Source organism: Labrus bergylta, chromosome 14 (genome assembly GCF_963930695.1).
Source record: "Labrus bergylta chromosome 14, fLabBer1.1, whole genome shotgun sequence".
NCBI classification, from domain to species: Eukaryota; Metazoa; Chordata; class Actinopteri; order Labriformes; family Labridae; genus Labrus; species Labrus bergylta.
The window spans coordinates 8,761,191-8,786,043 of record NC_089208.1 but is presented as its reverse complement, the minus strand read 5'-3'; the positions used below and the strand labels follow the sequence as shown (position 1 = coordinate 8,786,043).

Below are 24,853 nucleotides of genomic sequence, written 5' to 3'. Positions count from 1 at the left end.
GTATACCTCTGTCAGAGGCCATTTTCCAGCCGAACTGAGCAGCAGTCTATGAGTGAACTATTATAGCCTACCATAAATACAACTGACATGGTTATTATAGTCTTTTCAACTTTCATATTTTAAGCACATTTCTCTGATCACACTACTTTATTTTTCTAATGCATTCTTTTTACTTGAAAATAAGTCTTTTTTTATTAAACTCATACTTCATTGCTGTTTTTGCTCCAATCACAGAGCCCATCGGCTTTTCTCTGAAGAAGTTGTGGCCTCTGGGGCAGATTTTGCCAATGTTTTAGGGCTTCCTTTGAAGCCAGCTGATATCAAACAAACATCATGTCTCTCTTGAGATTCTACAATCATTTTCAGATTAGTTTGAGTGGAGTGATTTCTAAAGATTTTATTATTGTATCTGTCTGTTCACATCTCTCGGCATCAGTTTGCAAATCGACAGATTACTGAAAGAGTAAATGCTCTTAAATATCATAAAACTGAAAAAGGTCAAAGTGACTCTGTTGACATCATCATCATCACAGTTAACACCCCCTCCTAAAGAACAGTTTCTGAGGTCTGAGGGGTTTTCACTTTTTTTTAATGGTTTAAATGTAGAATTAAGACACAAGCAAAGCATTTCACATCATCATAAATCAGCAACATTTATTTCCACTTTTTGTACATTAAACGTGCATATCAATAAAACTGAAATTGATCATATAAATACCTCTACTGTAATACTTTTACAATAAATATGGCTCTACAGAGTCTAGGTTAAATAAAAACCAAACTTCAATATCAACTGCTGTGCAACACAAGGAGACATCCTCAGGGAGTTCTGTACATGTCTTCTCTTTTGGCAAATTTTCTCATCTAAAAGGATGGAGCTTCTCAGTGATTGTGCTATGATTAGGATCTAAAACCTGCTTACGTTAACTGAACAAAAAAAAACTGTGCTTTTTCTTAAAGTGGTTATGTTAAAAATATTCACAGCGTCAGCGCGACAGACTATCAGGCTGCACTTTTATGTCATGAACACCAGCAATGATTGTGTTATCAATGATCAGATAGTGCAAAGCCTTTCTCCAACTTGTGCTGGAGAGCAGAGAAGCACACACACGCACACGCGCACACACACACACACACACACACACACACACACACACACACACACACACACACACACACAGCCACGCAAAAAAAAAAAAAATTTATACGTCATAGTACAATTCAAAGCGGAACTCTGCTCCAGGTTGATTTATGTTGTAAAAAAAATAAAAAGGCAATCTAAAACCCTGAATATGACACTGACTGAAAAGCTTAGCAGGAAAGGGGACCAGGCAGTGAAGAGATTGTGATACAGCTGTGTTTCACATGTACAGGAACACATCAACACGTCAACAGCCATGTCAAAATATTACATACAGTACTTTTTAAAATAGATTACCAAGAAACTCTTATTCTGATAACGTGCAAAAATTAAAAAAACACACCTACTCTTTCACAAAACTCCCAAGCACGATGTTCACCTTTTACATGATATACAATGAATAATTAATGTATAGATTGAGTAATAAATATCAACACACATTTCACGAGTCACTTCAGCCTCAGTAATGTCTTTCTTGGTACGTAAATGTCAAGTATAATGTCGCCCCATGCACCAACTGCAATTTTCATGTTATAACACCCTTAAAATAACAAGTGCTTACTTTTTCTTGTGCTTTCTTTAACACTTTATTACACAAAAAATGTCCACACAGAGAAAAGGACATGATGCCAGAAAAGTGTCAAAAGGTTTCATGTGATCGATGCTGATAGCAGTGATTAGATAAATGTCCTGTGGAATAAAATGTTTCAAAAAAGAGGAAGGGCTCACGTTCAGTGGCTAAAGCTGTGCTTCACAGCAAAGTGGGTGGTAGCAAAAGTCCAAAGATTCAAAGTCAGATATTGTGCGGTATCAATAATAACTTATGATACAAATCGATATATAAACCTTTGCGAAAATAGACAAAAAAACGAGAGAAAACACACCAGAAGATCATAAAAACAAGGAGAGGAGCTGGTCTGTGCGTTTCCCTCAGTCTCAGAAGCCAGGCACGTGGCAGTATGCCTCCAGTGAGGATAGCAGGATGTAGATGAACCACAAGGAAATGAACAACATTAAAGTGAAGAGCTTGGGTGTCCGTGGGCCCCCCAGCTCTCCGCCTGCCACATTGGGACGTCGGCGGTAGAGCAGCACCAGCACACACACCAGCGCCATGATGGTGAAGAGAGTGACGGAAAAGGCCAAGGAGCCGGGGTCCACCTTGAACACCTTGCCTTTGGTATGCCAGTAAACAGAAGCGATGGTCCATGCCACCCCGATGCCCAAGAAGACATTCACCGCGTTGCTGCCCGTCACGTTGCCGATGGAGGCGTCTGCATACTGGTCCTGGATGGCGGCAACTTTACTGGCAAAAGTATCTGTTTAAGAAAGAGAAATATGGATTCATACTGAAGAAAGAACGTCAGATCCAGAGGAATCTGTGAAAATCAGATCTACTTTCCCTGACCTGAAAAAAGCTTCTAGAGGTAAAATAGCAGTTAGACCTTATCTGATAAGCATTCTTCAATAAACATCGTTCATTGCTTTTTACTTTTTAAATCACATTGAATATTTTTAATTTTTAATATTGTTAATATAGGGCAATAAATCACAACAAGGGTCTCAGACCTGATCCAAACCGAGAAGTTGTAGTAATTTTGTGTGTTTACACCTCTCATCTCTAATGAGGACATGCCTATCCCTTTAGTGTTTAGTGTAATTATAATCTCGGCTGGGAAATGCTCATCTTTGGCTCCATTTCTAATAACCTGCCAAGCCTGCAGTTAAGTTTGTTACCTTTGGCTCGCTGTGTCCCCACTTTTTATTTGTCTACACTAAACCAAGCTCAGCTAAGCAAAGCTAAGATAAACTAAGATTACTGTGTCTTGGCTGCAGCATCATATTTGGTGTAACATACAGGCTTGAAAGTAGCATGATCTTCTAAATTAACTGTCTGCCAATGATAAAAAAAACAACAACCAAAAAAACATATTTCCCTGTCAAACTATTGCTTTAGGTTTCAAATGGATTTTTGCCAGATTTTCTGCAAACCCTTTGCCAGAAGGTTGTGGCCCACTGGAGAGGTCGTCCTGGGTTAATAAGAGAAAGCTACTGTGGAGGAGGATAAACACCAGTCAGCCAAAAGAGACTGAGATACATGCACTTTGTTTCTACAGATGGCTTCTGACTGATCTAAAAAGTACAAGTTATTTTATTTTTAATCTGATGGTAAAAGCACGTTTATACTTACAAACCTTTGTGGTGCCTCATTTGGGAGCAGTAGCCTATGTGTTAATGTTTGGCAGCTTTACATTCACAGCATTTTTATCTTTTACCTTCCATCATGTTTTCTCTTATTCTGGTCCTGGTAGCCTACTAGATAGTCCATTTCCAAAGCACAAATATGCATTACAAAAGTAAATCCTAACAAATGTATGCAGCAGATAATGTCTCTGAATCTGTCTGTACACCAAAATGAACCCATAATTCTGGCAAATACGGCTATTACCTGTTAGACTGCATTGTCCTGAAGATTGGCCTTTTACTAATTCATGGAGGATGATTCCCAGCATAATTAGTCAGCCAACCTGTGTGAGGGCTTATTGAGCTACAACCTGTCAAAGCCTAATTTCCATGTCCTCATTTGTGCCTCTCTGTGGCAGAGTTCAGGACATGATGCAATGGGAATACCATCAAACAGCACAAAGAGAATAACAAGTGAAAGAGTCTTTCCTCAGTTTGCAGCTTGTTAATGTTGGAGGCGAGCGCTCTGCAGAGAATTACTCCGACATAAATGGTGGAGGCAGAGGTTAAACAAGTCTCCCAAAGCAGCAGCTTCTACTGTACAGACAAACCCCAGAGAGCAAACCCTGCACATCTTGTGTCAGAGCTGATAGACAATACACACACACCCACCTGGGACAGAGGTGCCAAGTGCCACGAACACAACAGCAGTGACCGAGTCTTTGAGGCCGACGGTGCAGCCGAAATGGGAGGCCAGGTCCCCAGTCACAGCAGTCAGTACGCCGATGAGGGAAATGGACACAAAAAAACAGGCCCAGCCATTCCAGTACTCAGTGGGTGGGACAAAAGCAAAGAGGACTTTCCAGAAAACTGTCAGGAAATGCATGATGTAATCAAAGCAGGACGGCAAGCGTTCCTCACCACTCTCTTCTTCGTCATCATCACCTGGCAAAAACAGAACAGATGCATGAAAGACTACCAAACACATAAAAAGTTTTAAATTCAGCAGACTTTTCTGTTCATGGTTAATCTGAAGAATTTAGCCTATACAGTATTCAAAGATTGGATGATAATATATCACAAAGAACTGGTCAGAATAATTTCTGTATAATTTTTAAATCAAACTAAGTTCAATCTAGGCAGAAACAAACAAACCACCACCATCTTTAAAGCGGAGTTAAATTTGGCTTGAAACAGTTCAAATGCAAAAATGATCTCAAAGTTGAGGGTCTCATTAAGCACCCACAAAAACCTGAGTAAAAAAAAGTAAAAGTGCATTTCTTCAAATTGCTTGAACAACTGTTCATTCTCCGGTCAAAGAATTTCTCCAGACTGTGAGAGATAGATCACAGTCTGACTGACAGCTCCCTCTCCGTTTGATTGACATCTGCTTGCCTCTGCACACACCAGCAGTCCATGTGACAATCAGCTTGGCTGAGCTCTAAATGTTTGAATCTGATGATTCAGGATCAGAGGAGAAAGAAGAAGCCCTGCCAAACGCAAAGATTCATTTCAATTAGTCACTAAAAGGTGAGTTACATAATGCTTTGCTATCCATATCATAGTTAGCAGTTAGCATACAGATGTCCCAGTAGCTGGGATGCCTGTATTAGTCTTGTGATTCCAATGCAAATTGACAACTTAATAGTATTAACCGGTGCCATATATACATATTTTTAAATATATTTGCCTTAATGAGACAGGACAGCCGAAGAGAGAGGGAAAATGTTTGGAATAGAGAGTGGGGGATGACAAACGGCCGAGGTCAGATTGGAACACACGGCCGCTGTGCTGAGGACTATTGCCTCCGTACAAAAGGGGGGCGTCATGTCCTCTAGTCTATCGGCGCCCCAGCCGGTGCCGTATTTGAACAAAATTAGACACCTGCTTTGAATTCAACACAAACTGTTGTGTGACTAATGATTTGATAGGTTTACAAAATTCATTACTTAATATTGGTAATTAATATCAAAACTTAACTATGCCCAATGGAAATATCACGATAGTTGAAACATATTCCAAAACTTTTTGGATTCAAACAATTATTTATGTAAAACCTTAAAAAAAACCTGGGATGACGATTGAGGATTTGTTTTTTTCACACTGGCTTTAAACTGTTTAATGAACCTGTTTTTATCATTACATTAAATGTGTAGCTATAAACATCACTCACTACATGTTAATTATATATAGGCAAAAGAGTGCTTTCTATTTCTAAATACTTGATGCATAGAGAGAAGAGAGACAATGAGAAAACAGTGTATTAATATAACGATACATCGCTGGTGTCTTAGACAGCTTTTAGTAGAAACGCTTTGTACAGTATTGTAGCTCTTTAAGGTTCACAAAGCCAAATGAATGGCTTTTGAAAGTGCAAAAATAAAAAGGGTTCATCATAGCAGATGCATTTACATCAATTGTTCGGGGCCATTAATTGACCAGACAGAGAGCTGCAAAGTTTAGATTTTATGTGGAGCCACGGGAGGAGTTCACCACATCATGCATTTTTAATAAAGAGTCAGGATAAAAATGAAGCAGCATACAAGCACTGAATTGCCCAGTAGTTGGTCTTTGTTTTTGTAAGTTCTTGCACTGGTAATCCCTTAAATTAGGCGTTTTAAAAATTCAGCAAATGGGGCATTTGGGATTTTATTAAAAGTTAAAGAAAAAGTGAGGAAAAAGAAAACTGTAGGAAAAGTGAGGTAGTTGAGAAGCAGCAGGTGGGTCAGATCCGGCTCGCAGGCTCGATCTTCCACAGGTCCGGTCACAGAGGGCTGAACAGATGAGACATTTGAGAACGTTGTGACTCACCTGCGCTGACAGTGACGGCACTAACAAACTGCTCTCTCCAGCTGCTGCTTCCCACCACCAGAGCCAGGTTTGTTTTCTTAATCAGCTTGTCCACTGTGCTCTGCAGATGGTTCCACAGACAAAGAAAGAAAAAGGAGAAGAAAAAAAAGGAAGAAGGCGAGTCAGTGATAGTTATCTCTTGTGTTTACAGGTCCAAGTTCCAATGTAATCTTGTCATGTGAGGATTTGGACACCTATGTGGTACATTAGGTAAAATTCACAGCATCTCTCCTCCCACTGTTGTTTATGGAAGTATAGACCCCTGTTTTCCTCGACACCCCTATAACTTAGCTAGAACAAAGCACAGACATTTTTTTCAGAAGTTTTGAAAGATTTGGTAATGTAAATATTTTATTGCAAAATTAATTTATTAGGAAATGGATGCCTTATCACATGTATCTCTGGGGAAAAGGTCAGAATGTCACCAAATTTGGACTGGAAGAAAGTTTTTACCTATGATAAATAAAAGATTCCATCAATACCTTTGTTCATTATTAAAATGAATACACCGAAAGATACAATTATTAAAGGCAAAAATGTAATAAGAACTTAAAAAATTGAAAAGGTTTATATAAGTCTGTCATTTTTAAATGAAGGACATCAACCACCAGAAAAGCTAATATATGAATCATTTTATAAATGAAAAAGCTTAATTAGGTTTAGGTAAGGGATTTAGGTTTGGACTCTAAGTCATTTTCCAACATTGACATTTGGTTAAAAAATAGACATGAACCATGGTCTCCAAAGTAAGAGACATGTTGATGTTTTTGAGACATGCACATACGGGCAGCTTGTGTCTAATGAAAGAAACTCTTTTAATGCATCTTGGGAAATGTAGGCTCTTTGGGACTGTTTGGATTTCTGGTCAGACGATCTTGGGCTCTGCTTCATCCATTTCCAGCTTTTATTTTATTATTATTTTTTTTTTTAATTGATCTATTCCAACATCACCAAAGTCCCCACACTGAAGTCACTGCAATATTAAACTGAGGTAATACCTTTAACGGATGCATAAGTATTAAATGACACAGTTTTCTCTACTAATTTCAAGCTGGATGAAATGATGAGTTAATGACTCTTCTGACATTAGTTACATCCAATGATTACTAATTCATCACCCACTCAGTTAGATTAAAAATGTATCGCTATCAGTCACAGCCAAGATATTGTGACTTAAATTATATTGATCTAAAAAATCAATATTTATTTGACTCTGTTCCAAAGAACTGATGCGATGGGTATATTTAGTCGGAAGAGAGGGGGGTCATCTTTAAAAATAGACAAAATAAAAGCATTCATTATCACTGACAGGGATTCAGTTGCCTACAGAAACTGTTGTGACAGCTGAGTGTGGCTGTGTTTTTTTTAGTTACCTTGAATTCATAGGACTCTTCAATAACCACCTCCAGCTTGGTGTGCTCACCCAGACAGGGGCAGCCCATCTTTGACACGTCCTCCGGTCCCAGTGCTGTCTTGTTATCATTGGTGTCTCCTGCGGCAAGAGGCACAGGTGTGCAGACGATCAGTCACTATCCACTACACAGGCTTTAAGATAGTTTGTCTGCTGATAATGAAAGCAAGTCTCACCTGTGCACTGCTTGCATGAGAGGTAAGCTTATAAGTGATCCAGCTGACACTATGGATTTGTTTTACATTTCCTAAACAGATTTGTTAAGAACAGGACTTTTTACTTAGATGTCCAAGTACTGTTTGATTCATTCAAGGTAGTGTTACCTGAGGTTATTACATGCACATTATGTAAGTGCAGGGCAATCAGATCAGTATCAGTGAAAACATGTACTAGTAAAGCAGCACTTTATCATGCCACAACAAAAATATATAATAATTAAAATGTATTTATTTGATCTCTCTTGGATTATGAATTCATATTTTGTGACATGGGTTAAGTTAAGTGTGTGTTTAACATTTGATGTATCTATATATTCATTTAAATTTAAGATCATTTCTAAAGTATATTTATAGGTATGTATCCAAACTGCTGTATGCTTGAGTCACAAAGTAACTTTCATTGACTTTATTATTTAGGGATGTTGTGTTGGGTACATAATGTTGTAAAAAATGTCACATTTGTTTGCAAACAAAAACTGTACCTACTGTACTGAAATGAATACTGAATCAGAAATGCATTATGTTTCCATTTTCTGTTGACTTGATGTCAGGGTCATTACAGTAATTTGAGGAAAATGATTAATTTGCAGCTGTGTAGGGAAAATGGACCAAAACACAAATTAAAAACACTCTTTATTGCCTTTTAGCTCTAACCCTGAGCTCACTACTTTAACCCGAGCTATTTTCAAATGCAGCTTCCAGGAAAAAGCCTGGCGATGAAAATGTACCACAGGGAATAATGAGATCACAGCTCTGACCTGGGATTACCTCCACAGAAATATGTATCAATACATATTAACTGTGCTGGCCCATTAATCTAAAAAAAATATTTAGGAGAGTGGGTATGACGTTAATGTAGTTTAAACCATGAAATAATGAGGAGAATCTCTCTGCAGCTGCGTCCTCAGCTCACCGTGTCTCTGTCCGACCTCCAGCAGGATGGGCTCCTCCAACACCACCGTAAAAGTTTTGTTCTTCTCGTACTCTTCATCATCGATGATTTTCACATTCAACAGCTTCCTAAAAGGAGAGGTGTTAAGCACAAGGAAAGGGTGGAGACAAACAGTGATGGGGGATTAATTCATTAGCATGATATAGGAAATAATAGCAGCTGCCATGGTTTCACCTGCAGAATGCGTTTGTTGTTTAAACTAAATCAAAAATAGATCCAGGCAGCCAGTGAGAGCAGTTTCTGTTGCTAAGCCGGTGCTTTTGTACGCATTCGGATAAAGAGTGCAGCCAAGAGGTAACCTGCCTACACAATGAATCATAAAACAGTGATGTTAGATAAGAAAGTGGAAGCTCCAGATTTTTTTTATAACAATTTGTCAAATATCCTGTAAAAAAAAAGGCACTATGTAGAAAATTAAATAAATAATAGATGTTTTTTTTTTTTTTTTCCTGGTACCCCACAAGAGGGCGGACTCCATCTACACCATTAATTCCATTAGAGCACAAGAGAAATGAAGTGAAAAAGCACACACCCCTCCCACACATTTCAAGTTATAAGTCATGGGAAACTAAATTATTATCTTGTCCTCGGTGGAAATTAAGCACTGTCTTTCTGGTAATCCATGAAGGGTAAAGCAAACTCTTAAGACTTATTCAGAAATACAGTTTGTACATAAACATGTGAGGATGTAGTGTCAAACTAAGACCGACATATTTGCCTCAGCCCGCTTCATTCTCCTGCACTGTCACAGCGAGTCTTTCTCTCCCTCTCTCTCCATCTCCCTAATGATATGTGGGTGGCTGTCTATTTCTGTCTACACTTATACACTCCGGATTCGACAACACGTAGAAAGAGCCTCTGCTCGCAGGAGAGAAGACATTTATTTTAAAACATGAATGATTCGTCATCGGTTGTCTAATGTCAGGGAGAGTCATGCCAGTGGGAGCAAAGGGATCTAGCAGTGTAGCCTGGAGTCCTCACAATAGAAAGCAAAGAGAAGATTTTTTAAAACAAGTGTAGAGGAACACAATAGGCTTCATTTGAAGCATCATGGGAGGCCTTAAAAAGAATTGTTGGTGGTTCAGTTGTCATGAAATGTATTCACACAGCAGCCATTTTGATATTTCATCACACTTTGTGCAGAAACTGTTTGTCCTGCTTTTCTGTATGAACTAAATGTGAGTGGATATAAGTGGCTATGAGTGCCTGGAAACAGACAAATATTTACATTTCAGAGATCTCCAAATGAAATAAAGCCAGAAGCTGCCAAAACGAAGCAGGGAACATGCTGCATCGGGCCGATTAGATGGCATTTTCAATCTCAACCTCTGCCACAGTCTAATGCTCATTTGCACTTATTTCAGACACAAGGTGGGTGAGAATAACACTAAAGGTGACTACTCAATACTGACAATTATGCAATGTTTTTAGGTATAAGTCCATCAAGTGAAATTTTTCTCTTGTTTCATCCGGGAGAGTACCTGCATGGAAAACTGAAATGTTCTTGTCTAATGGGGTCTTTTTAATCAAGTCACCTGAAGGATCGATATGAAAGCCCCCATCCTTTGAATTAAAAAAAAAAAAAATGTGATTGGAAAATTTGAGTTCTCAATTATGACTTGTTTTCTGTTGTTTTCAAAAATAGAAACAACCAGGTCTGTTCCTTTTTCAGAGGACGGTAGGTTAATACATTTTATTGAACACTGAAATTGTGAGCGAACAACGCGTTTCGCCTGTAGCTTCCTCAGGGGCGCTTTGCGAGGGATTTTTAATCTATTTTTCAGTGTATATTCCTGCAACCGTGCGCACCTGTGAACGTAAAGTCTGTGCTTGGGGTACCCTGTTGGCCATTTACATTTTATGGAGCATTTCGTAATTCAGAGCTTTTCTTTCAAAGTGTTTTGTCTGAGCAAAATGTTGAAACAATGTTATATTTTTTCCATTGTGATAATACCTTTTCATCATAGTCCATATTAAGTTACACGCTTGCTGATAAAGTATTTGGCGTCCATGCTGCTGTTTTTAGAAGCCATGTTTACAAGTCCTAATCAACTGAACAACAAGCACAGTATGTGCACATTAAATGTGCTGCTTGTAAGTTGGAGTCAGAGATGTTATATTATAGACCCAATAATCCACTCAGTTTGAATATTTTATAAATCATGTACCGATATTGAAGGTGTTACAACTCTGATTGTGTAACAAAATGCAATAAAGCTCAATGAAGGTCAGTGAGGCTAAAAAACAATCAACAATAATTTGGCAAACTCATTTAAAATAATACTAAACCGTTTGTCGTATTATCTCCTGTGAGTTCTAGTGTTGAATTATGATCATCGCATGTTTCTCTGAGTGAGATAGGTACAAATAATATAAATGTGTCAAAAATAAGATCTGACTCTGATGTTATAGCTCTGGGTGCATTTGCAATTCCAGCCTGATGCTCTGACTAATGAGACAGTGTCTCTCAAGAGTTTTTATTTTTACATAATGTTTAGTGTTGACAGCGAGGAGGGTACAGCAGAGATAAATGACTGATGGAAGAAGAGAGCAGCAAGCTAACGTTAAAAAGAAAAGTATCAGTTATTTTAACCATTAATGAACGCTGCTCATGTTGTGTTTGTCTTTTCAGCTGCTGAAGAAACTGGCTGCTGCAGACGCTCTGCAACTCAAATAGTGTAGACTGAAAAAGAGGACAGTGTAATGGAAGAACATATAGTGTAGTATTGATGAAGGGTATTGATGTGACTATTTACCAAAGCTTGTGCTGTTTTTGTTAAGGATCATCATTTTGTCTTGTTAGCCTGCAAGAAGCTAACTAATAGACTATTGAACATGTTTAATTACTAGTTTAAGCAAATTGAGAAATGTGTTTATTTTATCAGAGTGTTGAATAAGAAGACTGAAACCTCTCTCATGTTGATGGTTCAAACTAGAGGTAGCGGTTTGTTAGCATAGAGGCTAAAAAATATGCAGAAACAGTTAGCCTGTCTCTGTTTTAAGATGAGGAATCTACTTAGCAACACACTTAAGGCTACTCAGGCTATGTGCTTATTTTTACACGAAATGTAAAAGAAAAGATTTATGATGAGCTAATTAAATGCTGAAACAGTTTTCTTTTTAAACCTTGTGTAAACCACAAATGGGTTTTACTACAAGTCAGAATATTTAATTTTTAAGTGTAATTCTGGGATTTTAAAATGAGTTTATAGCTACTTGTTTGTGTCCAGCTTTCCTCCTCCATTCAAATTTGACAATTTCCCTTTCTGCTCCTTGAGCCCTGGATCTCTGCAGGTCGATGTAAACTCTAATTAGAGCGACCACCGTTGGACTGTGTCAGGGCAGTAAAGCGCTCACTTACTGCACATCACTTTCCACTATGTATCATTATCTGAATGCCAGCTAGGATTGTTTCTGAGAAGTCGTAGTGGGTATCATTGTATCTATCACACATGAATGTGAAGGACTGCGTCGTCTGAGCTCAGAAGATTGATCTCTGTTCCACTCGAACAACCGTAATCTCTGCTGCATTTGTAAAATACACTGTGGACTGCATAAACTCTGGCTGGCTCTTTTTACAAGTCCTAACAAAAAAGTAGAAGGCATCAGCGTTTTATTATTCGATTTTATTGGCCTTTTCTCACATTTTCTAGTTTCATATTGACTAAAACGTATTTGGGGAAAATTAGTCAGAGACCGAGGATGGTTTGGCTCTAGACCGGGCAGCTTTTTTATTTGGAGTTTCCCTCACCTCCACACTGGTAAGGATGCTCCAGTTTCCTCCCACAGGCAGAAGACACACACTAAAAGTTATGAGGACTGGATTCTCCAGACTGCCTACAGGTATGAGTGTGAGTGATTTTATGCCTCTGTGTTCACCCTAGGAGAGTATCTGTGCTCTCCACTCTATGCATGCTGGGATAGACTCCAGCCCTCCTGAGAGAAAAATGAAGCCAGTGGGGAGAATGAGTGAATGCATAAATGCATGGCTGTGTGTCAAATGCCCATGACTGAACAGGGCCCTGCCCGTCAGTTAAAGAACCTCGGATAAAACCAGTGTGTCAGCATATATCTGCCTTGCTGAAGTGTCGTTGAGCAAGCTACTGAATCCCTGTCATCTCCATAGACACTGCAGTGAGGCTGAATATGAACAACAGCAGCAAAAAGGAATATGATTCTCATATCTACAGCAGAACAATGGGCCTTTAACATCACATTACAATCTGTTGTTGGGTTATTGCATAGAATATATATATGGAAACTAAAGGGCTTTGACATTAATGATGATGTATGACCCTACCTCTGATAACAGCATTAAGCAGAAGGGCTTCTTAATGATATCTGAACTAATGAGCACCAGGGGAGCCCAATGAGATGAGATATTCAACATATAACTCCACAAGATTAAAGCTGCTTCAGAACTGCTTGTGGGATAGCTGCATAGCTGTTTTTTAAGCTATCCTTGATCTAGCACCCCATTTACACCCTGGATCAAATCTGATCTGTTTCTGGATTTATTCTCTGCATAGTAAAAGACAAAAATACTTTGCACTTGCATATGAAATTTGAATGCACACTTGTTGTCCTCCCTGAGATCAGAATTATTTGCTACAGAGGAAACCTGCATTTAGAGGTAAGATATGAATAACTTGTCATGTATGGATCCTAGAACATATCAGTTCTGACCACAGAGTGAAGCAGACTTCCTCTAGATGTGATAGGGCAGATCAGATCGCATTCAGATCACGCACCAGCACCTTGCTTTAACATATATTTGACATATTTATTATTTTATTACCTGTCCAGACCATCATTGTCCAGACACAGAGCGTTTTCATGCCAGGTGTAAGCCATGCTAACAACTCTGTCAGGCTAAATGTAGGTGCGAGAGTGCATTCAGCTAAATGCTAACAAAAAGTAATGGAATGTAGTTGCTCTGTATATTATGAAAAGGAATTCATACATTCAAAAGAGTTTTATGTGGATAGCAGAATAGTTACACAGGTAAGAGCTTTGGCTTGCACAAGTATGTTGACATACTGTAATTAATTGAATGAATTTATGAAATGTTGAAAAGGAGGTCACTTGATACATTTAAAACCCTTAGAGATAAAACGGTGAAGGTTATCACAGGACATATTTGGAGCTTTATTTTCATTTTCTGCTTTAGCAGTAAAGCCACATATTTACCTTCAGGATTATCAGTCAGGTTGAAGTGAGCAGTACTATCACAGCTTGCTAACAAACTCAGCTGTCACATCATCTTGGAAAGGCAGTCCAACGTCATTCAAAAAAACTTCATCAGTCAGGACACTGCTACTTCATAATGCATATAGCCCTTCATATAATTATCTTTATTATTCATAACACCCCTTCAGTATTTACTACCTAAAGTACCCTGTGCTTTGCTGTGATGTAGCTCTATTGTTATTATTCTTTAATCTATTCTGTTTTTATTCTGGTATCATTATGCACATGTTGTTTTTAAGTTTGTTTGATTATTTTCTTATTTGCCACTTTGTTTGAAAGAAATGTTTTAAATGTTTAAATGGCATAGTAAATAGTTTTATTCTCTATTCTATTTGTATTGCTTACACCTTCATTGTTTTTTTTGCTGTACATTTGAATGTAAGCTACTTCTTACTTGTGCGTAGTTATTGTGTTATCGTTGTCTTAGTAAACGGCTGTGTCGAACACATGATTGTGATCAGGCAGGATAAGAAGCTGTACAGCCTGTTACAAAGAAGTGATTTTGGTCTGAATAGCTCTTTCAGAGCACACGGGGGATGATTTTTATAACTCATCTGTTTTCATATTTGATTTTTAGACCTATGTTGTTGTAGCTGTTTGTCAGGAGGTTTGTGGTCAGCTCAGCTCCTGCTCTTTTACAAGGTTGATGAAAAGTTAGTTTGCGACAGCTTTTCCAATATGGCGACCCCCACCGATGGGATTCAGAAAACAGTCACTCAGACTATGTCCATGTTTGTATACAGGCTATGATTGTGATTACAAGTAGCAAAGGTCTGCTATCCATCAAAGGTCACAATTGTTAGGAAGAAGAGCAAACCGTTACTAAAGGTCTTACTGATCGCTGGAAGGAAGTCTGGTTATTTTGACGGCATGTTTACCGTGGGAGAAACGTCAAAGGAGCTGCGAAAGGAGGTTAAAGACGCAAAAACTGTTAGCAATGACAGAAATATACAAAACAGGAGAAAGCATGTGTAGTAAATCACATAGGTTAGGATATGGTGGTGTTTGAAAACTGACGAATGGAAAGACAAATGTCAACAGACTCTGACGTAACGAGGCAGAAATACTCAGGTGCTACTCAGATTCATGTTCAGCTCAACTCAACTTACCATTGGGGGAAATATTCAGATTAATGTAAATAATGTAAGCTAGTTTAAGTCATTTTATGAAGGCTACAGAGTTAACTTGCCTTGACACAGCTCTAATTAGATTTCAATGGAGGATTTGTTTAGTGGGAGATATACGTCATTTAATGAATTCAAAGATTTCCAAATTGATTGATTTGCCTCAAATTATTGATTTCTTATGTTAGTAGACATTATGAAGTATCCCTTACATGTGTCAGGGTTGCAGTTTATATCTTTCTTGCATAAATCTTCTAATTATGGGGAAAGATTGGCGAGGCATGTGTGTGTTATGAGACTGACGTGTAGGTTTAGAGGTTTATGAATACAGCTGAGACTGTATTTGACACATTGAGACCCACTTTATTAAAACGCTTACATATGATGATTGTCATCTCAGTTTAACTTGTTAGCAAGCTAGCATTTTCTTATTAGCACTAAACACAGTTGTAGCTTATGGCGATGATAATTTTTACACACGTTAACCTGTTTGATCAGAAAGCAAAGTACCAGACAAATTGTGAGCTCATGATGAGATGCATTAGTTGCAGAGATTTCACAATACTATAATCGTCCTGATTTATTATAATTATCAGTGTCGATGACTCTACTCTAAAAAATTGGCCTCATACAGAGAGCTAAAAAACAAATGTGACGTCAAACGGTGCACTACTTAATAGGGCTAGATTAAAAGTCAGAAGAGCACCGTCACCAATTGTATTCAAGGGAAGAATGTGTGTACAAAATCCAAAACTAACTCACCAAACCCTAATTCATCCCAATGTAAAAATAAATGTAGTCCTTCAATAGTTGCAGAGATATTAGAGAGATATTATTATCGCAGAGATACTTCAGTCTGATATCAAGGTGGTGGACTATGTTGCCCTGGTGTCCACTAAAGCGGATCTTAATAATATCAGAATGAGAACGAGGTGCAGTGAATTGCTATAAGTTCGGATATGAGAATGATTGTTTAACAAAAGGAAGCCTATCAGTGCCGCTGAAATGGAGCGAACATTTTATTACCATGAAAAGTTTTAAGTGTTTGAAATGTGTTAACACTGCCCAACACTGACTCTGCTGCTGCGCTTTCATCCATTTCTGGCAGAGAGTTCAGGATGTTATGGATCCTGACTACATTAAGTATGAGAAATAAAGAATATCAGGGTATTGATTTTCCGTTTCAGATGTGATCTCCTCACATCTTTTTTATCTTAGCTTATGCAACTGAGCGCGTTATCCACCTCAGCCTCAAGTAGTGTATGGTGCCACACATTCTGAGGCTCCAACAAAAACAGATACATGAGGAAGCTACAAACAAGCATCAAAGGCTCTGTGCTGATCTTCTGCTAATCCATAAACAGAGAATGTGAAAGCGATTCTCTATGTCGGCCTGTTTATTTTAGCTCCGAGGTCTGTGTCTGTACATCAAAATCTATTTTCTGCAGTGCAGGAATAGATGCTAAATTATTATTTAACTGCACGCTTTGATTTTAAATTGTTCCTCCTGGCTCTATGTCAAAATTCTTTAAAACCTCCCTTCCTCCTCTTGCTGCTCTGCATGCTCTTACATTGACAGGGACAGGCAGCTATACACAAAGCCAGAGACACTGTAACAAACACACACACAGAGCTGCCTGGAGGCCTGCTGCCAAGTGTCAGCTCTTTGTCCTGAACGCCCAGGGAAACACTCGGGTAAGAAAATACAGCTCTGTTTGAAGGATGAACTTCGGCAGCCTGCTAAGCAGCCGAGAGCACAGAGATACATTAAACACAGAGCATATGCAAGCCGGTCTACTCAGAGACATTAAAACATGTATAGATTATAAAAAAAAAAAATCTGTTATACTCTCTTATAAAACACAACAAATTAAAAGACATGCAGTGCAAATGTACCCACAAAATCAAAAATGCATTAAGATTATGTGGAGAAGACGCAGGATGATGGAGATTCACCTACATTTTTTAACAGGACAGACCGCACGCTCAAAATTAAACAACCTCATAAAAAATTCATTCTGACTCAAGCATCTGAGTAGCATAAAGCAGAAACAATTTTTAAGCTTTCAGAAAGAAGTAGGCCCTTAAAAAACTGTTCATCCGGGGGACTTTAGCTGGATGGCTCTTGCAGCTTTGATAAATGCGTTTGTGTAGAAAATAGACACGAGTGCTGACCTTTTCCAATAACCTTTTGACAACAGGTATCTAAGATCCAAAATTCTGCCGGATAAAGATAAGTACACTGTAGCGACTTGACCCATCTGGACCTGGCAATTCTGGCTCAAGATCTGACTCAAACCTTCTTTTTTTTTTAAACCTCTGATCACAGTGCTCCCACATTCCCCTTTAAGTCCTTCTTTGCTATTCAAAGGAGCAGCTGAGCGCAGCTTTGGCATTTCCCGTTGCGTTTGGGGTTTCTTTTCATTGGCTTTTTCTGGTAGCAAACTGTTCTTCTCTGCTGGATCCTGCCCTCCAAAGTCCTCCCTCGCCTGCTGCAAAAGCAGGAAGCAGGAGTCCAGATAAGATGCTTGTGTCACTGTCAGCTTGCTACAGTCAGATAAACAGAGTCTTGGCTCAGAAGGTGAGGATTTTATCTACTGCTCAGTCTCCATTTGAGTGCAAATACAAGCTGCCACCCTCTCATTTCACACTGAAACACACTAGTCTCATTAACCACAGCTTCTAAAGCTGTCTCTGCACCAATGAGAACTTTTGGGACTCCGTTCACCCCTCTTCACTCTCTTTAATTGCTTTGGATGCTCAAGAAGCTCTTTTGAGTTCCCTCTTGAAACGACATTTTGTTTGATATGGGTTCAAAGTGGATTCAGCGCGGAGGTATACACAAGAACACCCGTAAAAATTCACACAGTAGAAAGCTAAATAAAAAAAAGGAAGAGTACCGTTAAATGTGAAGAATAAAACTGACAATCGCACAGACAAATATATTCAAATCTCACCTGCACTGCGAGGCAACAAAAGACAAATATGGAGATCTGTATTCTCTTTGACACCATGTATTCACCTGCCTTTCCTCCCACTCAGCCAACCTACACAATACACCTACACACACTGGCCCTGAAAATGCTCCTCACACAGACACATTTATTTGACACATTTTATTCCTTTGTTTCGTCCACCGGTGTGCTGTAAATCATTTTGGGATAAGCTTGATACAGTTCTTTTTTTTCCTACAGTAAGCTGTGGATAATTGCCAGATCCTTTGCTCAGCACATCATGAAACAAACACTACAAGTGTACTCATCAGTCAGCCAAACCTTCCACACTTTTTAAGAGAAAGCTGGAAAAACATCACACTCTCACAGCTCTATCTGTACCCCCACTCTCTGCTCTTTTTATCCGCCTCTCTGCTAGTGCATCCATGACTCCTTTTGTTGAGATTATCACACAGCCTTCATCAACATGCACCTCTTTCTGTCCTCAACCTTGATCCCTTCCTCCCTGCAGTTGGAGTCACCTGTCTGATTTTTTCCCCCTTTACTAGTACCCTTTTTTGTTTTTCTGCAGTAGAGTTTATTACATTTAACTCTCATATAACCTCCACAGAAACCCCTAAGGACAGCATGTTAATTCATTCACAGAAAGCGTCCTTTCTGTCTCTCCTTCTCCTTCTTCTTCTCCTTTCACGTCAGCCACAATGTTTCATTATCTTTCTCACAATTATATTCTCTTATCCTCCCACGCTAACCCTCTGGAAGATCTAAAGTTCTCAGAGTGAACGTATCTGTGACTCATGAAAATAGTCCCTTTCTGCTTTACCAGAATAGATCACTTAAAGTAATGTAGCAGGACTGTTTAACATACCAACATGTGGGCTGTGATGTTTAATCTAGTGATGAGAAGCAACAACAAGCCATCACTCAAGAGAACAAGAACTGCCACTCACATGGTCTCATCGTTCTGAAACTCCAGCTTGCCGGACACCTCCTCGTAATCCTCCCCTGCCTTGGCGGTGCCCTCGACTGTGTGGTAGGGCACTGCCACCTTCCCCCTCGCCCCGGATGTCCTGTGAACCTTCACCTGCATGTTGCCGACACTCTCGCTGACCCTCGTGGAGTTGTTCTCAAACGTGAAGATACCAGCGTGGTCGTCGTCGTAGATCGTCACTGTGGCGGTGTGAGTGCTGCCGAGGGCTGCCTTTGGAGGAACGTGAGGGGAGAGGCCCACCATGCTGTTGCTGGAGGTGATGGAGCTCGGCTCCAGGACGGACACCTCGGCTCGGTGCACGATGCGTGGATTGCTGAGGCGCACGTAGAAGTGCTCATCCTCTTCAAATATGTCGTCATCAATAACGCCTACTGTGAATTCTTTTGTCGTCTCACCAGGCTTAAAGACGAGAGTACCCTCAGCAAACTCATAATCTGAGCCGGCATTGGCAGTCGCATCCTCTGTCCGGTAGTCCACCTGTGCAGTGGTAGCAAGGGAAGAGACTCAATTAAACATTTAGCTAATATAAACACCTGAATTATTAATATTCTTTATGCCTCAAGCATTACAGTTGATTTTGAATTGACCTCATGCATTTCTTTTATTTTTGTTATTACTTCTTCTTACCTTCACAGTGCAGCCACTCTCTCCTCCATGCCGGGTCACTGACAGCTTAAGTGAGCCACAGTTCTCAAAGCACTGATAGTGAGAGGGTTCAAACTGCAGGTAGATGGTGTTGGGATCCTCCTCTTGCCCGCTGGCCTCGTGGCAACTGACCACCTTCCTGGCCTGATCTGCAGCGTGCTTCTTCAAGATGTTCCCGGCTCCAATCATCATGCGGGTGGCTTGAATGCGATAGAAGGCCCGACTCTTCTGCTGTTGGACCAGCACTTGGTAGTTTGCCATCTCAATCAGTTGCTCCATGTCCTTCTCCGGGTGCCTCTGTTTTAAATCTTTCAAAGTGCGCGCCATATCTCGCCTGGCCTCCTCCTCTTGATCTTGTTCCGCACTCATCCCTCCACCTTCCTCCACTCCCTCCAGCATGCCATCCAGAGCCTCTTTGGGGTGAGTGTGGGAGTTAACACCCTGGCCGTCCATCTCCAAGTCCATTTTGGTGAACATGGCATCTCCCTCTGACTCGATGATAATGCCACGGGTCTTGTCAGCACGATAGCGCTTGTTGACATACTTGTAGAAGAGCAGGCGGCGATCTGCAATCCAAGCTTGCAGCACACAGACAGGGAAGAAGAAGAAGGTAAGGATGGCCTCCCAAAGCTCCACCTCTCCGGGGGAGAACACGGACAGGATGAGGTAGAGCCAGATGTAGGCAAATATGCTCCAGGCAGCAGTGACAAAAAACACCCGCAGGTGCTTTATCCTGCGTACTTCGTTTTCTGGCACCACGTAGACACAGATAGCGATGATGATGAACATGTTAAACGCAGCGCTGCCCACAATGGTGCTTGGACCCAGAGATCCAGCTTCAAAGTTATGGCCCACCACTTCTATGACTGACAGCAGGATCTCTGGTGCAGATGAGCCCAGAGCCATCAATGTCAGGTTCGATACCGTCTCATTCCAGATGCGCACAGTAGTCGTGGTCGTCTCACCGTTGGGTTTCTTAATGGTTATCTCCTTCTCTTGAGAGGTGATGACCTCGATAGAAGACATGAAGCGGTCTGCGATAATGGACATGCCCAGGAACATGTAGATGAGGGCCGCAAAGTAGACAATGGCACGTGCCACCTTGTCGCCTACCGCAGGGTTCTGAGGGTTCCACATGGGCAGGACCACGCCATCGGAGCAGTTATCTTCACTTGAGCAGTTACCTGTTGTGCTGTGATTGTCTTCATTGCTGGGGCTGCCCTGGGAGAATTGTGTGACTCCTGGGAGCAGCATCAGCAGAATGGAGATGAACATACATGGTGTGATAGGTGGAATGAAATTCAGACCACGCTTGGGTAGTGACATGGCAGCGCAATGATGCTTGGAGTCTTCTGTTTCCGGAGTTCAATTCGCATCACATGTGAACGTCTAAACAAAAAGGAAGGAAGAAGAGATTTGATTTTGTTTTTTTGTTTCAGATTCATCTTTGACGTTGAGTTCTATTCTGGAAATAACCTCTGCAAGCAAAGGTATAACATCACAAAATTACTCACAGTCATATTCTTTGGTATGCAAATGACGTGGGATCCAATGGTTTGGTTGGTCAGAGTTTAGAAAGCCAGAAATATTGGCACCTACTAATCGTTGACTCATTGGTATTGAACTACCCTGTCAGAAACCCACACATGCAATGTGGTCACTCTGTGCTAAGCAGCAAGAGAAATGTAACCCTTTGCACCTGTAGTATTGAGGGAAAAAGTGACTCAGTCCACCATGTAGTCAAGTGCGATGGGATTCCAAAAATAATCCTCCCTGACAATGAGAGCAACAAGAGCAGCGCAGTTGTTCTTATAGCTCATACCTGCTGATAAAGATGTTATACGAATTACTTAAAGGATAACAACCCTCGATTCTTTTAGAAGTTTGCCAATACCTCTAAACGCCTCTCTGTAATGTTGGGTTTAATGCAAAAAAAGTTACTAAATGCGTTTGATTCCATTTTACATAAGCCATTAAAACTATGTCATGGGACAACTTAAAATAATTTCACAGGTTTCTTGGCAGCAATGTGGCATTCAACAGCTTGAGTGAACAATTCACATAGAGCGAGTGCAGCATCAATGCTGTTCAGAGGATTCAACATCTGCATTAGTGAGAACAGAGGGAAAGCGAGGAAAAAACACCAGGGAATGTAATCTCAAGCTTACTAATTAAAATTTAAAGACCATCTCTGTCTCAAAAATAGGTTGCCTACCTACGGCGGAAGTGATTTGACAATGCCTTATGTACAGCACATGCTCTCATTGACATGCAGCAGAGAAAAGCTGCAATCTTCCCTCTGACCTGCATAAGAGGAGTGCACGTTTTCCATCGAGGCTGCAGATCTAGAGTGCAGCATATAGGTAGAAATCAAATTGTCATTTTTGGTTAGCTTATAAATAAAAGACTAGCAGGTTGCACTTGTGCAGCAACAACAGCCTTATGCAACAGCTCAACACCTGTCTGCTGAGGGGATTTAGGGAACATCAGCAGGATCAGCACCATGGACAGCGGCTCTTGTAACAAGCAGGAGGAACACAGCGGTACAGAAAACATGTCACCGCCAGCCTGGTTTTCAAAGGATGTCTTATCCACATTCAACAAAGACTCCTCAGAAATTCCTTTTGCAGGGAAGCTTCGACAGCTTTGAGATTCAAAAGTATTTAGTACTAGAGGCAAATGGACAAGATTGTGCACGTCACATCACTCAGAGGCATTTAAATATTCCACAACACTGACGAATGATATCATCGATCCTTCCAGTAAATAATATACTATCGCTTTCATCTGGCACTCAACTCTGCACAAATTTTGAGTGGGTGACGTTTCTATGGTAAAAGCAAGCTCTCCAACTGGTTATTACAGGAATAAAACACATTTTCTTGTCAGTACTATAGAGACAAACGGTGTACACGTGTGTTGTCTGTTCTTATAGTGCCACACACTACTTCCAAATCCATTCCTCACTGAAATCTGCAGAGGGCAACAAGCTAACAAGGTACAGAAACTTTTTACTCAAGCTACGCAGTCTTGTTTCTTTGAAGACCTCAGGAATCTTTTAATCAGCACAAGGATGAAAGTTTGCACTTCACTTTTAATAATTTGAGTCCTCTGAAAGACATTTGATGGATTCTAATGATGCAAAGCCGCTACGGAGACTCACCTGTAAAAAAACAACAATCCACTGCCCTGCTTTTTATTCATGTCTTGATGAACAACAGCAGCTCATTTGTCTTTTATCGACTACTGAAAAGCTCAGCAAGATGCCGCTCTTTCATTTCGGATTTATCCTTTAACAGTTCCAAACATAACCAAATTAAGAAAGAAAAATCTCTGACCCAAATACAATTACGATGATTTAATCCTGTTTGGAAAGCAGAGGTCTCAGGTTGGCAAGTAAACACTTGTTCATAATGAGTCACACTTTGATGCAAGCGCTCATTATGTGAGAGTTTTTTCTCTTTTTTTTGTTCAAATGATGACATTCTCAATTTGTAATGAGGCTCTTCATAAATGTCATTTCTACTACCAAGGGGATGAAATGTCATAAATATAACAAACAGAAGGAAAATGAAACAGAAACAACAAGTAAAGAAAAAAGGGGAGCAGGCTCTCAGCATAAAACTACTTTAGAATTCATGTTTAACAAAAAACACAATTAATAAGCAGAAAGTAGAGCATAAATGACACTAAATATGTACTCTACTATAGTTTGCATGCAGCTGTGAGCTTTGCTGCCTCACATTAAGGAGACAGAGGAAGATGCTCATGCAGGAACATGGCGTATTTTTCAAGTAAATACATTTCATATGTTTAATATGGTAACAAGCTGCATTACTCACCTGGTGGCAGGTGTTAGTGAGTCAGCTCAGGGTGGAAGTTGTGGCCTCAGGAGATAAACTTATCTTTCATTCCGCTCTGTAAAAAGACAGGTTATCTTAGAGGTAACAGTATGTAGAGACAGTTGTATTATCAACATTTAAACTAGCTGGAAAAGATTTCACAAAAGAGAGAAAGAAGGTGATTAAAAGCCACAAATGTGTGGAAGCAGATTGAGCATCTGAAGCGAAAATGCATTTCAAAACATCGCTGTTGCAGTGTTGAGAAAATTCAAAATGTGAAGTTACAAATGGCTTCTCAGACAGCTGATTATTGGACATTACAGGTGCAGGAAAAGGGCGATTATCCCATCAGCAGGCTGCTCAGGAGGGACAAACAGACTGGTCCATTTGGTGCGCACAACAGTCCCGCGGATACTCACAGAAAGCCGAGAATTTCAACTGGACCCTGGTCACAGCGGGGCTACCATGCACCAGTTCAATAGAGGAAGACACCCCGTGTGCCATTCACACAGCAAGCTGGTGTAATGGTGTTGGCTTGTTGCGCTGGTGTCTTGGAAATGATGCGTAGCTTTCCACGATTCTTCTTTCTTTCGATTTTTTTTTTTCTGACAGGTAGTCTACCTAAGCAAACTTAACACACGGATGAGTTCCTCTTGTTAAATTCTCCTTGCAAGTACTATCGCGGAGACAGCTTCCACAGGGCTAAGTTATGTTTCAAGCCCACAATGCATTTTCAGATTTTTTCTCCAGGCTACGTGCGGTTGTTGATGCGTAAAATAATAAATAAAATAACTGGCTGTGTCTTCTGTCGTCCCGCATGGATCAGTCGGAATGTCTTCAAAACTCAAATCTTGTAGAGCTTTAAAGGTGTTTTTCTGTCCGGAAATCTCAGAGTGACAAAAATTCCCTTGCTTTTCTGTCTGTGCTGAAGAACGCAAAGAACCAAACAGGACTGCACATGAGAGTAGGCGTGAATGAATGGTGAGGGATTGAGCGGACGCAAACCACACAGTACGCGGATCTGGACAAGATGGATATCAAGCAGAGGGATGTTGGCAGACAAGAAAGAGGAGTGAGGTGTTATGCAAATGGTAGTCTTGTCTTACTCTTGCGGTGGGCAGCATTGGCACAAGAAACGATGAGCGAGTAGGAAAAAGCAGTAACACTGCAGAAACAGGGGAGGAGACGTTCAGAAACAGCGCTACACGCACGGCTGGTCCTCCTGACTGCGCATCAGGAGTCCAAGATGAATAATAATTTCACTCCTAAATCGTCATAATTTGCTCATTACCAG

At 40.2% G+C, this 24,853-nt stretch overlaps 1 protein-coding gene across 2 annotated transcripts; it reads right to left on the bottom strand.

The window, feature by feature from the left end:
* Window positions 1–572: 572 nt before the first annotated feature.
* Window positions 573–24,853, bottom strand: slc8a4a (solute carrier family 8 member 4a). 2 transcript variants are annotated; one of them, XM_020643318.2, is made up of 9 exons: window positions 24,666–24,853; window positions 23,560–23,635; window positions 19,700–21,106; window positions 19,032–19,549; window positions 8,715–8,821; window positions 7,546–7,664; window positions 6,134–6,233; window positions 3,995–4,267; window positions 573–2,457 (listed from the first exon to the last, which is right to left on the bottom strand). In XM_020643318.2, exons 3-9 carry the CDS (start codon window positions 21,041–21,043, stop codon window positions 2,078–2,080), a joined length of 2,841 nt encoding a protein of 946 aa, XP_020498974.1. In that variant the 5' UTR covers window positions 21,044–21,106; window positions 23,560–23,635; window positions 24,666–24,853; the 3' UTR covers window positions 573–2,077. The 2 variants fall into 2 exon arrangements, with proteins under 2 accessions (XP_020498974.1, XP_020498973.1); XM_020643317.2 differs by lacking the exon at window positions 24,666–24,853 and adding an exon at window positions 23,979–24,627.